General features: G+C 40.4%; 1 protein-coding gene across 1 annotated transcript; it reads right to left on the reverse strand.

The window, feature by feature from the left end:
• Nucleotides 1–316: 316 nt before the first annotated feature.
• Nucleotides 317–9,717, reverse strand: slc7a14a (solute carrier family 7 member 14a). Its single transcript, XM_035673291.1, has 9 exons — nucleotides 9,141–9,717; nucleotides 8,510–8,746; nucleotides 6,742–6,959; nucleotides 6,482–6,628; nucleotides 4,178–4,386; nucleotides 3,932–4,079; nucleotides 3,040–3,535; nucleotides 2,710–2,946; nucleotides 317–2,044 (listed from the first exon to the last, which is right to left on the reverse strand). The coding sequence occupies exons 1-9, from the start codon at nucleotides 9,445–9,447 to the stop codon at nucleotides 1,746–1,748; spliced, it is 2,298 nt and encodes a 765-aa protein (XP_035529184.1). The 5' UTR covers nucleotides 9,448–9,717; the 3' UTR covers nucleotides 317–1,745.
• Between the last annotated feature and the right edge of the window lie 4,369 nt (nucleotides 9,718–14,086).

The following is a 14,086-nucleotide window of genomic DNA, read 5'->3' on the forward strand; positions in this document are numbered from 1 at the left end:
GATGGAAGTGGAGGGATTAGATTTCAGTTCACTCAATGTAAAAGTAAAACTCAGTTTTCAACACAATCCTACTCAGTTACATTAGTTTGGACTGTTTCCGTAAGTGATTCCCCTGACTTGAAAAAATCCTCCTCTCAATAGCTCAATATAATGTAACAGTATTGATATAACCTGACTCATAATTAATAACTAAAAGAGGCAAAACGTGAAGAATTGTTATTTTTTCTTAACAATGAATCTGCAAAGTATACATTTCAATAAAATATAAATCTGAGGTGAAGAAAAATAAAAGACCCTCACCTGCTCTCCCAAAAAAGTTAAAATACCCTCCATTCAGAAAAAGAAAAAAACAACCATACCCCTTCCTGACCCCCCTCTCTCCATAACAACTTTTTTACAGTCTCTAATTTAGTTTTTTCTCTTCAAGGAGAAATGATACAAACTATGAGGAAAATCAATTTCCTGAATTGAATGAACTGAAAACGTATACCTTCCCGACCCTGGTGTACAGCAAGAACTGCATCGATGGAGAGACGAGCACACAGACAAGACTGAACAGACATTATGATATTCATCACAATAAAGCCATGCAGGTTGACAATTAGGATTCAACCTGTTCTCTCTCTCTCTATTACACTCTCAACTCGTTTTAGGTACACCGATGAGCTGACAAGCATGTGTTATATTGCACCATGAACTGCTTTGTTGCGGGTGGATTGATTTTGAGCTTCATGCTGGGGCAAGGAGTGGGAAGAACAAAATGAAACAAATACCTACTCATTCACACACACACACACACACACACACAGAGTAAAACAACCCAAAGAACACACTTTATATCGACACACACAGACATGAAAATCAATGTAAAAGGTGGCGTTTGATTGCACATACACCCTCACACATACAGTACACAAGCAAAATTAAAGTAGAAAACAGACATAATAAGAAACTCACATACACATACAGTAGATGAAGGCACTATTGCAAGCAAAGTCCAAGTACTATTTGTGACAGACAACATCAACACCTTCTTCCCAGTCCTGTCCTGAATCCCTTGGGCTAGATGTTAGTGGTCAGGGGAAATATTTAGACAGAAAGAAAGCACTTTTAATTTTTTTGTGTGTTTTTGAGAGCATTTGTAGCTGTTTTCCTGTAAAACGAGCAGAGAAAGTCATACCTAAACATAGGAAATAGCTTGGGCTTGGCATGCTGTCATCTAACTTTCCTGTCTGTCTATGTTGAAACAGGAAGAGAGGTGCTGAATCATCTGTCCCTCACTCATCACCTTACCATCTCCTGTATCCCTTAAATCCGTACATATAAACAGCTAACTGATTGCTCAGTGAAGAATGTGTCATTATTCACAGTACAGTGAGACACATTCAATTTTATCTTTCGCTACATCCGCTCTTTCCTATCTACCCTTCCCTTGTGTGGGAAGTGGACTCCGGTAAGTGAATAACAAGTGACTGTGACAAGACACTCATGACCTTGACGTCCACATTTGCTGTGTGAGCTGGAGAGCCAAGTGTGGTCGAGTAAGGTGAATGAAAAGCTGTTCCACTGCCAAGAAACTATCTAGCCCAAGGGTTACACACACAAACAATTACACACACACACATGCAGGCATGCACACACGCACGCACACACACAATCACTCATGCATTCACGCTACTGTTCCCTTCCCTTTCCCCAGGCAGCAGACAAGGCAGTACATTCAGGGTAACACAGGGTCAGTCCCTTCAGAAATCCATCGGATCCTCCTCCGCAAGACCGTGATTGGCAACGGTCCTGCCTCCAACTTTCGATGGCGTCCCGTCACTTTCCGGTTTTGCTGCAGGGGGCGGGGTGAGCCCTGACCCCCCACCTGGCGCAGCCCAGGAATCAGTGGTAGGTGGATAGAAATCGTCATCGAAGCCGCAGAAGCCTTCGTCTACACCTTGATCATAGCGCTGGTAGGTGGAAGCGTGCACCTCGTTCTCTCTGGCCGTAATTTCCAGCGTACTATTCCACATGCCATAGCCAAAGTAGATGAGCACACCTGAAGGGACACGGACACATAGCATATATCCGATACATACATAACCACAAAAACAGATACTGTACTAACCCTAACCCTAGCTCTATTGAAAGATCTCAAAAACATACCTGAAGGCACAGAGAAAGAGTAAACTGACAACTTAAAAACAACTCATCCCACTCTGAGTGAGTCAGAAGAATACAGCAATCCTACTCACAGTAAAAAAAAAATGAACAGATGTCCACCTGTGTTTGTGTACAAACAAAAAAAACTTTGCTGGACACCAGTCTGCATTAATTCTGACTTCAAATAAGCAGTGAAATATAAAAAGGGACAGACGTTAACAGAAGTTGTAGAACACACACACACACACACACACACACACACAAATACAGATGTATAGATAGATACAACTGAGGCAGGAAATAAAAGTTAGATGAGACCTCATTGTTCTTCCCGAAAAAACAAACAAAGCGAGTAACTGAGACATGTACTAGATTTTACTGGCTCACTGAGCCAATAAGAAATGGGTCAACTCAAGAGTAATGAAATGTTATTGTTTAAGATCAAACAAGGTCAATTCCCATCTGTCCAGGATGACAGAGATGAGATAAATCCCCTCTTAAAATCGATCAATAAAACACAAAAAACCTAAACTCAAGACATTCAGTGAAGTGTCTGCTTACCCACAAAGCACCAGATTGAAAATCGTATCCAGGTGATGGCAGACAGTTTAAGCATGAGGTAGATGTTGACCAGCATGGCTGAAGCAGGTACAAAGGGCACACAGGGTGCCATGTAAGGAAGTCGTTTAGGGTTCTCTGGTTGCTGGAGGATAATGATGATAAGCAGGGCAATGAAGATGATGAAGAAGATTAATAGCATCAAAGCCCACCAGCGACCCTCCCCAATACTGCTCGATCCTGGAAGGAGAAGAAACAAGAGCGAATTATAGAATTAATTTAGGGTCACCAGATACTGTAAAATCCTGTCTGAATTTGTTCATGTGTTCTCACCAAAAATGATGAAGGAGCAGAAAACGAAGTTGATGATGAAGAGGAGCAGCACACACACTGTAACAGTTTTTCCCGTGGCCGGAGTTGGCCTGTCCATCTTTCCCGGGAGGCCCAATCGGATCCTCAAGGTGTAATAACGTGGGCCAATGATCTTCTTCAACCGTCGGGACATTCCGCCCTCTGACTCTTCTGCTTCAATGCCAGTGGTCATATCCACTGTGCCATAGTTTGGGTGGCTGGCAGTGTAGGCGTTTTTATCTGGTTTGCCAATGAGCATCTCATTGTCACCCAATGACGGCAGGTTTTTGGCTCCACAGGTGTTAGTGGGCTGACCTCCATACTCATCCGCTTCGCTGGTTGGTGAACAGGCCTCTTTTTCGCACTCAGCCAGAACACCTTCCTTTCTCTTGTTGCTCTGCTCCTCAGAGAGGAAGTTCACAAAGCCGTGGATGTCGCCCTCAGGTTGGTAACGCAACAGAAGTACACACAGGCTTACCTGCAGACCAGGAGAGGGAAGAATTTGTTTCTTTTAAAAGCAAAAAGACTTCTTCATATTTCATTTATGTATCATGACCAGTGGCTCATTGATATCTCAGCTGATTGGCTACCAGCTGACTAGTACCATCCAGTGAGCCGCCTGTGCCCTTGTATGTCTATGACCCTGACAGAGATGCCAACAATGTTTGATCCATCACAACAACCAACTGTTTATATGTTAGACCTTTTGGCAATGTTGACTTTGCTTAGATGATTCATATGTTTGAGGAATTAGTTTCCCCAGCAAAATCCCCATTGTCGTGCACAATAACAGAGGACAGCAGAGCCTTTTTTCCCCAAATCTGACATTTTGAAACTATCAATACGGTGTCCACCATCATTATCCATCGCTTACCAGGGTGTAGGCCAGTAGGGTTCCTATGGACATCATCTCTATGAGGTCTCTCAGGCTGACCAGGAGGGACAGCAGGGCAGCCAGAAAGCCCGACACCACGCAGGCAACAGCAGGGGTCTCTGTGTAGGAAGACACGTTGGCCAGGAACCTAAACACATGCAAAAATGAGTAGATCGAGATTCAGTTGCTCACGTCATTTAGATTGCCATAAAAAATAAACAACACTAAATAACTGTGTGGACTGACTTAAACAGCAGGCCATCCCCTGCCATGGCATAGATGACCCTGGGCATGGGGAACAGGGACCCCAGGAGGGATACAGTGAGCCCAGCTATGGAGCCCACCGCCACAATATACTTTGCGAACATACATCCATGCATTGCAAACATCTCCATCAGCGGGGCGTCTGCGTCAATCTCATTGTATGGTACCATCAGGGTCAGGATCACAGAAACCTGGGTGGAAAAGGTTTGAATACAAACAAAGAAAAAATTAATTAATAGAGGTTTATGTTACAATATATAAAAAAGTTAACCTTGTGATCATCATAAATTGTGGTTAAAATACCTTTTATTTTTAGAATTAAATAATTAAATATTTATGTTGTGTTATGTAAAGCCATCATGGGTAAAATGTGATACGTTTTAGATTTTGGTGCCATGTAATATGATTGAAAGCTCCAGAACAGCTACTTAATGGACCTCGTTGACAGATCATTTCCATGGCCAGCTATTAGCTTTTAAGCTAACGCAGACAAAACGTGCTCACAAAAATAGAAATTTAGAAATCTATAAATCCTTGACAACTGGGCAAACTCCATCTGCTGATGAAGATCACATGATATGACTGAAAGCACCAGATCAGCTGCTAAATGGACCTAGTGGTGAAACTGTTTTCTCAACCTCATCAGAATAAACTGACAGATGCTATAATTATATATAAAGTGCTACATCCTCACAGTCTAGCTTTACAAAGTTAGCACGCGGCACACCGAATCACATGCAAAATGTTAATTAGTCATGCTTCTCCCTCACTGTGTGTGTGTGCGTGCGTGCGTGTGTGTTTAACTGTGTGCGTGATTTTGATCCTTGTGTTTGACGTGTGAAATCATGCAGGGCCATCTGTCACAGATACTGTGCTGCAAAAGAGGGGGATTTGCATGAACAGATTGCATAAAAATAGGAATAATAAAAAAGAATAACCCTCACAGAGAGGAAGACAGAGAGATCAGTTTCTCCCTAGTAGCCCGGTGCCCTTTAACACACTGGTCGACAGTGTGTGTGAACCAGTCCAAGGGTGACTATACTAATGTAGAGAGAATTCTACAACAAATCCTGGTAAGACATATTTGTTTGAGAGACCAAAGCTGATCCCAAACTGTATAGTACAGTGGCCATGTCAGCTAGTTTTCAGTTTGCATATTTAAGTGACTCCCCAGTGGGATTGGTGGTTTCTCAAAACTCATCCAACATGACTCTCTCTTTCACTGCCCTCTTTAGGAAGAACCCTAATATTGAACATTTTGTATAAAGCTACAGTGCCTTAAAATCTCTAATGCCAGTGTACTGTTAAATTAATTATATCAAAAAAATATGTGACATGTGCTTAATTATATTATATTAAAGCGATTTCTTTATCTTGAACTGCAGCAGCCAGAGTATCCTGATGGATGTAGAAAAGTTATTCTGAGACGCCTACAGAGTGAGTTTGATTAAAGAAAGACAGAGATGAAGAGAAGCTGAGAAAAGAGATTTTGCAGCACAAGAGAGGGGTGACGCGACTGGGAGACAGAGGCAGAGAAAGATGAGGTATTAAAAGAGAAGTAGTTGAGTTTTAAAGTTGATGCAATCTTTGGCCCCAGGCGATACCGAAAAAAATTCTCCTTTCTGATAGGCCGCCATTTAGACAGTACCCATAGCAACAACCATCCAGCACAAACTTGTCAAAGTCAGAAATCTGGTAGGCTGTGCAAGTTGAATACGTAAAGACCAGAGATCAGATAGACACCCACACAGTTGGAGTGCAAGGGGAAGCGTCTAAATGTTTGATCTTTCCATCCTTCTGACACTATGTTGCTCAAAAGTAATGCTAAAGGCAATGCTTGAAGATGAAGAATGATAAATATCAAGCAGATGTTGATCTTTACAGTTATAATTTACAGTCATCTTAAAAATGAAAGGATAGTGTTAAATAGTGTGAACAATGATTAAAACATTTGTGATTAAATGCATTGCTTTTGTTTCAAAATAAAATGCTATGTGGGCATATGAATTAGAAAATGTGACTATATGCCTACTGTCCTCCTACAATAAATTTGGTGATATTTATGTGGGAAAAAAAATATTTTGTAACATAGGAGTCACTGAGCCAAGTCATTATCTTACCTCAGTACTACACTGTGCATGCCAAAAAACATAAAATCAGCTATGAAGACTGTTTAGTTGCTGTAGTGATATGCAGTTTTGCATTCTTATATGTCCTTATCTCTGAAATGGTCAATGGAAACAAATTAAGTATCTATTGTCTGTGTTTGTCTCCGAAGTAACTCACAGAGACATATGCAGTGAGGCAGGTGATAAGTGAGGCAGTGATGGCATAGGGGATGGAAGTGTTGGGACTCTTGGCCTCCTCTCCTGTTGTAGCAATGATGTCAAATCCAATGAAGGCATAGAAACAAGTGGCTGCTCCTTGCATCACCTGGAACAAGCAAGAGAAGCAAGAGAAATTATAGCTTTGCTATTAGATTTGCTTACTTGTGACTTAGTAGGTGTGTGTATTTTTATTTATTGTATTTTCATGTGTGTACATACCCCTGACCAGCCAAAGGGCAGGAACCTCCCCTCGTCCCAGTTCTCTCCGTTGACGAAAAACAGCCCGGCGATCATCATGAACACCCACACTATGAGGTTGATGACGTTCAGCACGTTGTTGAAGCCCACAGAGTTCTTCACTCCCAAAGCAACTATCACTGTCACCAGGAGCGCTATCAACAGTGCCAGCAGGTCTGGGTACGACTGCTCCCCTTTACCTAAGGCATAGGATTAAGATTAGCACACACATACAGATATTATAGTTGTACAAATCTTACCTGTGACATCCAAGCACCTTGGTGGTGGCGGGTGATGAAAAAAATCAAGCTGGCTGGATCAACAAATATTGGCAGGGCTTCAAGCCCAAGGTACCATCCTAAAATGTCTTGTTTTGTTTGACTAATAGTCCCAAACCCACAGAGAAAATGATTCAAATCAGAGAAAATAAAGCTCAAAAGTTTTTCCAAAGACAAAAAAGAACAAAGCTCAATTAAGTAGACCATTAATCGATTCTATGAAGGATAGAAGATAACAAAGTTTGGTATTTAAAAGCTAGCAATCAGGCCATCTTGGCTTTTTTTGTAAATATCAAAAGGGATTTTCTAAGAATTTGTTTAATGGCAAAATTGGATCTACAGTAAACCAGTTTATCAATCATTTCTATTTAACCCAACTCAACATGCACAGGAATTCAGTCTTTACAAATACGCAGGTGGTCAGACACCCACACACAGAAACTAATGAGACATATTTTGAGCTAAATTCCACATTTTCCCAGTGGTGTGGAGAAACAGCTGTTTTTCTCCAGCAGGAAAAGGAAATATTAACTTTCCATTATGTTGTGAAACAGCTGCCAATGCTGATTATCATGTGACTACAACCACCGCTCAGTGTCCAACAGGAAGAGACTGTCAGGGCGGTGTCACCATGATAGACACAGCTGCCACACACACCAGCTATAGTATTACAACAGATTAGCAGACATTCCCCTCATGGTATGGTTTTTGACCTAGAAAACTGTGGGGCATGAATCATTTAGAAATCCAAGATGCTACAGCCGCTGTTACTTTCCATAATGACATGATTTCCGAGATAAGCAGTGAAACATAATTTGCTCCCTGGAAAAAAACCTGACACGTCTTGGCTGATTCACTGTTACTTAATTATTATTTTTTTATTTCAAATATGTATTGTCAGACAGAATTTTTTTTAAATCAGCTTATTTTGGTCAACGGCTATTATTTAACCCAGGAGAACTCTGGTTCAAGCCACTACAACAAAGAGTATTGGATGTTAAACTACAACCACAAGTGCAGAGCTGACTTAGATCCACCCTGATGGAGGGTAAAAGGGATCATTTCTCTCCAGAAGTCACTTAGATGAAGGTCTGTTCATAGTTATAGAAGCAATCTTTGCTGACAAGCTGTAGGAAAATGGAGACTCAAATTACTATTCTTGCAAAGTCAAACAAATCAAAACTGTTTTTGTGAGAATATATTGTTCATTATAAAAAGAAACACATATTTGATACAAACTTTTGTCGATAAATTGTATTTATTTATGTGCTGTTTCTATTACCAGCAGGAAAGTTTGCTTACTTCACATGTTGACTTTCTTTTACAAAACATTAGCTCCATAAACCATCCCTACTGCATCAATGACCCCAGCAAGCAAAGTCTCTTTGACTTCCTAAACTGAAACCCAACCCTGAAACTAAAACATATAATTACACAAACTCTGTCACAGACACACATCCTTCCCCACTCACCCAAGCCATTGAGCGTTCCGATGTGTGCAATCATAAAGTTACTGATGCTGTGATTGGCCAGCGAGTCTGCCATGCTGCTGAGAGCCGACGCCCCCGCCGCCGTCCCAATCAGATACTCCAGAATTAAGTTCCAGCCGATGAAAAACGCCACGCACTCGCCCACAGTCACATAGCTGTATGTGTAGGCTGAACCTGTGGTCTTAGGCACCCGCACGCCAAACTCTGCATAACACACTCCTGTGGGAGGCAGACACACATTCATACACACATATCAGTGATATGACTGCATTATCATCTAAGTCAAAGGCTGAGTTGAAGGTACTGATAGGAGCATTAAGGTAGTACTAACACGGCCCTTGAGTGTCTTGTATTATAGCTTTGCCCGTATAATGCCTTTGCCCTTGTTCTAATTGCATAGTTATTGAAATGCTCTTCATATAAATCACATCAGTGTAATGGTGATAAGAAAGACAGTAACATTTATACTGTGGCATATAGTCTATAGTGTGTGTGTGTGTGTGTGTGTGTGTGTGTGTTTGTGTGTTTCTGTAAGAGTGAGAGACAGTAAAAGTGTTCGTAACAGATTTGAGAGCAAAAAAAGTCACAGAATTTGCATCTGCTCCAGTCTCACCTGACAGTATGGAGGCCACAGCGGCGATTATGAAGGACACAATGACCCCCGGACCAGCCATCTCCTTGGCGACCAGCCCCGAGACCACATACATCCCAGTCCCGACACAGCTGCCCACACCCAGCGACACCAGGTCCACTGTAGATAACACCCGGGCCAGCCTCGTCCCATGTGAGCTGGTACCTGTCATGGCCGAATCCAACATGGACTCCACAGGTTTGGTCCTCAGGACACGGGACGCAAAGGTGTTCCATGTCGAGGCCCATTGTACCCTCCGAGGGTCTAGTTTCCCTGCCAGACCGCTCATACTGAGGGCTAAGGTCAAGGGTCAGAGTCAAAGGGAAGAATTTCACAAGGAAGAGTGGGAAGTTCTTTCTTTGATACTTTTACTATTTTCTTGTACAAACGATCATGCACAGTGCTGTCAAAAAGAGTTATTCCTTTTCTAAATGATGGAAGATTTAGAAGAAGATCTGATTTTGTCTTGCTTCCTTTGTCTCTGTTTGCTCTTGTCTCTGGTCCTGGTTTAGTGGAATGCCATCTTAGTTTTTCCCCACATGGTGACAGAGAAAGTTATCTGAAAAACAAAGGTGTGATGATGATTTTTTGCAGCATTTCACAGCACATTGCCTGCTATTATTCGCCTGACACAATGCTTATGTTCAAGTACAGACACCAAGACACAGGAGCCCAACAGTGGAGATTCATTACATGTTGGTCCACAAATGAAGCGTACCTGAATGAGGAAGCAGCTAATTAGCAGTCCTCTCCCTGTAGCACCGTTGCTATAGTAGCCAAGCTCATTAGTGACGGCAATGGATGCTAAATCTTTTTTTGTTTCGTAAGGGAGTGAGAAAGCAATATGTCTATTCATATGGTGCTCACATAATTGTAAACATCTACCAAACTGTTTAAAGTTTCAGATTCAAACAGGGCTGTCATGATTTTATTAAATTCTACCAAACTGAACAAACACAATTTATATTGTGTTCACATTGCAGATGCATACAATCAGTGGTACTGTAATCTATATCTTTGAGGTACTTGTAATTGTATCCATTGTGTGCTCCTTTATACCTTTACTCTATTACATTTCAGAGCAAAATAATATACTTCTTACTCCACTGCATTTATTGACAGCTATAGTCACAAGTTTATTTGGAGTTTAAGATTTACATACAAAATTCAGTAACCCTGTGTTGCGTTCACTGTGTCCAACACATAAATAAAATTGCAACCAATTAGTGTTTTAAATTTAAAAACAATTACCTGGTAATTCATTTCCTACTAAAACAAAACAACTAATTGGTGTAATAGAAAAAAAAGAAATGTCTCTTAATAAATATAATTTGTCCACAACTTAAATAAAACAGCAAGTTTAGAGTTTATTTGGGTAATTATTATTAAATGACAAGCCTTAAATTAATTAAGTTACCCAAAACTTACTGATAAAATGTATTATACTGTCAATGGCCCAGACAAAGTAGTTAAAATTTGCAAAATTTTAGCCAATTACAATAGCACATGCTTTAATTAGTAGTGTATAATTAATTAATATAATGTATAATTAATTACAGTATAATCAGTATACTTAATGTATCAGTTGTCATGGCTCTGCTCCCCTCCTGCTCCTTGCTCCTCCTCCTTCCCTGTGTGTGTCTGAGGGTGTGGCCTCCAGGTTCACCTCACCTGTGTGCTGCCTCACCCTGCCTTTCTCAATCCCATTTCATCAGTCTAGCCTTCAGAACCTCCAAACCCCAAAGGATCATCACTTTCATTCCACTCGACCAAGACCATTGGTTGTTCATACACAAACTCTAGTGGTAACTTTCGTGGCCCCTTATGCAAGTAGTATATAGTAACCTTTACCACTAAAAAGTAATCACCTTCTGTGCATTCTCTCCCTCGCCGCCCCCTGCTCCCCAGTTAACCTCTTTTCTCTACCTGTAAGCTGCCAGGGGTCCTCCTGATGCACAGCTTCAACTCGTAGTCAGCCTCAAACGTGCTCATCCAGAATAGAATATCATACCACGTAACTCATTAAGCACATAAAACAACGCAAAAATTATCATGCTACAGTGGCCAGCAACCCCATCATCACAACGGCTTACCTAGTGTGTCATGTCGGGTAGCAGATGTAGGACAAAAAAGCTCAAAAATTAACAAACAAACACCTGCTACAATCCTAGGACTATATGAAGAGAATCTAAAGCTGTAAAAAAAACCAAAAAACCAACAAATATAAATAAACATTGTAAAAAACAAAAAAATAAAAAAAACCCCAGCGCTACAAAAACCCCACCACCCCGCCGTAACACCACTCCAGCCCCGTGATTCGTACCAATACACTAATAACCACCCCCACCAATAAAATATACCAAAACAAAAACAACAACTAAATAAGTGAAACAGAATGACAGGCATATCTTTTCTAGCCAAAAAAATAAAACAAGCGTAATATACCCCTGACAACACCATATAACTTAATTACTCAATCCTAAGTAAGCTTATAGCAAGATCAAAGCAAACTACACCAAATGAATACAAAAATATATTAAATAAAATAAAAGTGATCCGCTGTAGACCAATGCAAAAAAAACGCAACTCAAACAAAAATAATTGTCAAATAATAAACTATATACCAACCACCTTCAAAATAGATAAATAAAAAAACAAACACATACATAATAAAAATTATAGTGAAAAAAGAATCACACAAAAAAAAACCTCCAAAAATCTCAATCGTATCGCAACTCACTGGAACAGGAAACATGTTAAGCCATACTGAGCTCAATGCAATCAACAATGCTCAAATCGCCACAAGTACACTTGAAATAAATAACTCTAACAATAGATGGCCAGTGCAGATACAATCACAATTATAAAACACAAGATACTCGGCATTTAAACACTAACAGTCAATGCAACAGAGGCCAATACCATATTCAATTATACTTTATATTAAGCTTATCCCACTTCCACACAGTGTCACATCCCCAACAAACAACAACTGACATCAAATCACACTAAGCAGGTACACACACAGCCAACCAGTGAGAAAAGAAGCTGTAGAAAAGTCAGAGAGCAGCCACAATATATAGGGCCCACTCAATTGTGCAGCGCAAAAGTATATCAACAAAAAGCTTTACCTCCCTTTATCACATGTGTACTCAATACACTCACTTAAACAGCACCACACACACCACACACACCCCCACAAAAAAAAAAACCAATCAACCACCCAAAAAAAAAAACACACAACATCAACACCCCTTGTCACCGTAGGACCCATACACAGACAAACTCAACCACCACAACACCCAAATATCCCATCACTACACTACATAGACACCACAACAATGCATAGGTAAACTACAAAAATCACAAAACACGCATTATAACCATAATCTCTATATTAACAGTAACAACGATACCTATCTCTTCTCTCTCTCTCGTGCCACATGACCTTCACCCGCCTAAAGAATCGACAAGCCAATTTACAACAACAAATGAACATTGCAATAGACACATATATATCTCTCATATATCCTTGTCATCCTAATCCAGAGATCTATCTCACCGGGGATACGCTATTCGCTCCTAGACTGCATCCTCTTCTATGTGGACGCCAGCGACAAGAGCATGGCGCGCGCCAAACCAAGCCTCATAAAACAGAAGTGCTAAAATATTCGACTCGTAATACGGGAACGAAGGGTACGCGGATGATCACGGTCGACAAAAACAACCACAAACAACCAAACCCTGTAACGGCACGCGGCTCTCCACTAACCCCACTGCACCAAGAAACAAAGAACCACCCACGACAATAGTCTCGACACATCGTGCGCAGCGTGAGACGACACAACACGACATAACATATCCATGAACATATTTCAGCAAACCTGACTACAAAATGAAAAAATCACCCACCCTTATCACCGTTAAAGTTACTCCTAACCAACGCCATTTAATCCAATTTAAGCATGTTCCACGGTCCAAAACAATCACATGGTAGCGGGGGAGTTGGCAGGAAGGAACAGACATAGACAACTGAAATGAGAGCTACAAAAACAAAGATAGTCGATTCAAAAGATACAACATGCTGTAAACAGCTAAGACAAGGGAAAAAAAAAAGTAATAGAGAGAAAAAAATAGTCAAAAAAAAAAAAAACAAAAAAAAAAAAAAAAAAAAAAGGAATAAGATACAACATAAAAAATAAATATAACAAAAAATTCAAATAAGGCTCAATTTGAACACAAACCAACAACTCGGAGGGAAAATGCAATAAACGCGTACATATGGAACCTTAGTGGTTCCATCTCAGCATCGGAGACATAGACCAGGTCAAAAACCACCTGATCCCAAAACTACATTCCTCTATTATCCATACTCTGATTCATTAATCCAATATCCAACATTCAAACAAACTCACTCAAACAAACCAACAAATAGCATCTAGCTAACAAGAATGGAAACAACACAAAAAAAGACAAACTACAATATATGATATAAACGCCAAAGATGATAGGTCCACCCCTTACAGGAAGAACTGTACAGCCAAACGACAACAATAACCACACCAGTGCAAAGGCACTCAATATTGGAAGTAGCAATATCTGTGACTACACATCAAACACAAAAACACTAAGGCATAAGCAATTCTCCGCAAAAAGGCACCAAGAAAAATCAGATAAACAGTCAATTACTATTCGGACGATCATCAAACTAAACTGTCACACAAAAAACACACGTGACACCTAAATAACCTCAGACACACAAATAACACCTATAACGACTTCACTTCTGGAAACACATATATGAGAAAAACCAACAACATAGTAAGATAGAAGCCCGAATAGTTGTGGAAGGAGAATTAGGAAATCAAGAACACAGACCTATCACACAAAATCCATGAAGAGACGGATGGTAAATCTACTGTGTCTGG

Source organism: Morone saxatilis, unplaced genomic scaffold (assembly GCF_004916995.1).
Source record: "Morone saxatilis isolate NCDOM2014 unplaced genomic scaffold, NCSU_SB_2.0 Contig3, whole genome shotgun sequence".
NCBI lineage: Eukaryota > Metazoa > Chordata > Actinopteri > Moronidae > Morone > Morone saxatilis.

Bases quoted from the DNA above. Each gene is read 5' to 3' on its own strand.
- slc7a14a (XM_035673291.1), bottom strand. From the start codon at position 9,447: ATGAGCGGTCTGGCAGGGAAACTAGACCCTCGGAGGGTACAATGGGCC. The intron at 8,747-9,140 runs GTGAGACTGGAG...TGCCTCCCACAG, and splicing joins TGTGGCCTCCATACTGTCAG to GAGTGTGTTATGCAGAGTTT. The intron at 2,947-3,039 runs GTGAGAACACAT...TTCTCCTTCCAG, and splicing joins CTGCTCCTTCATCATTTTTG to GATCGAGCAGTATTGGGGAG.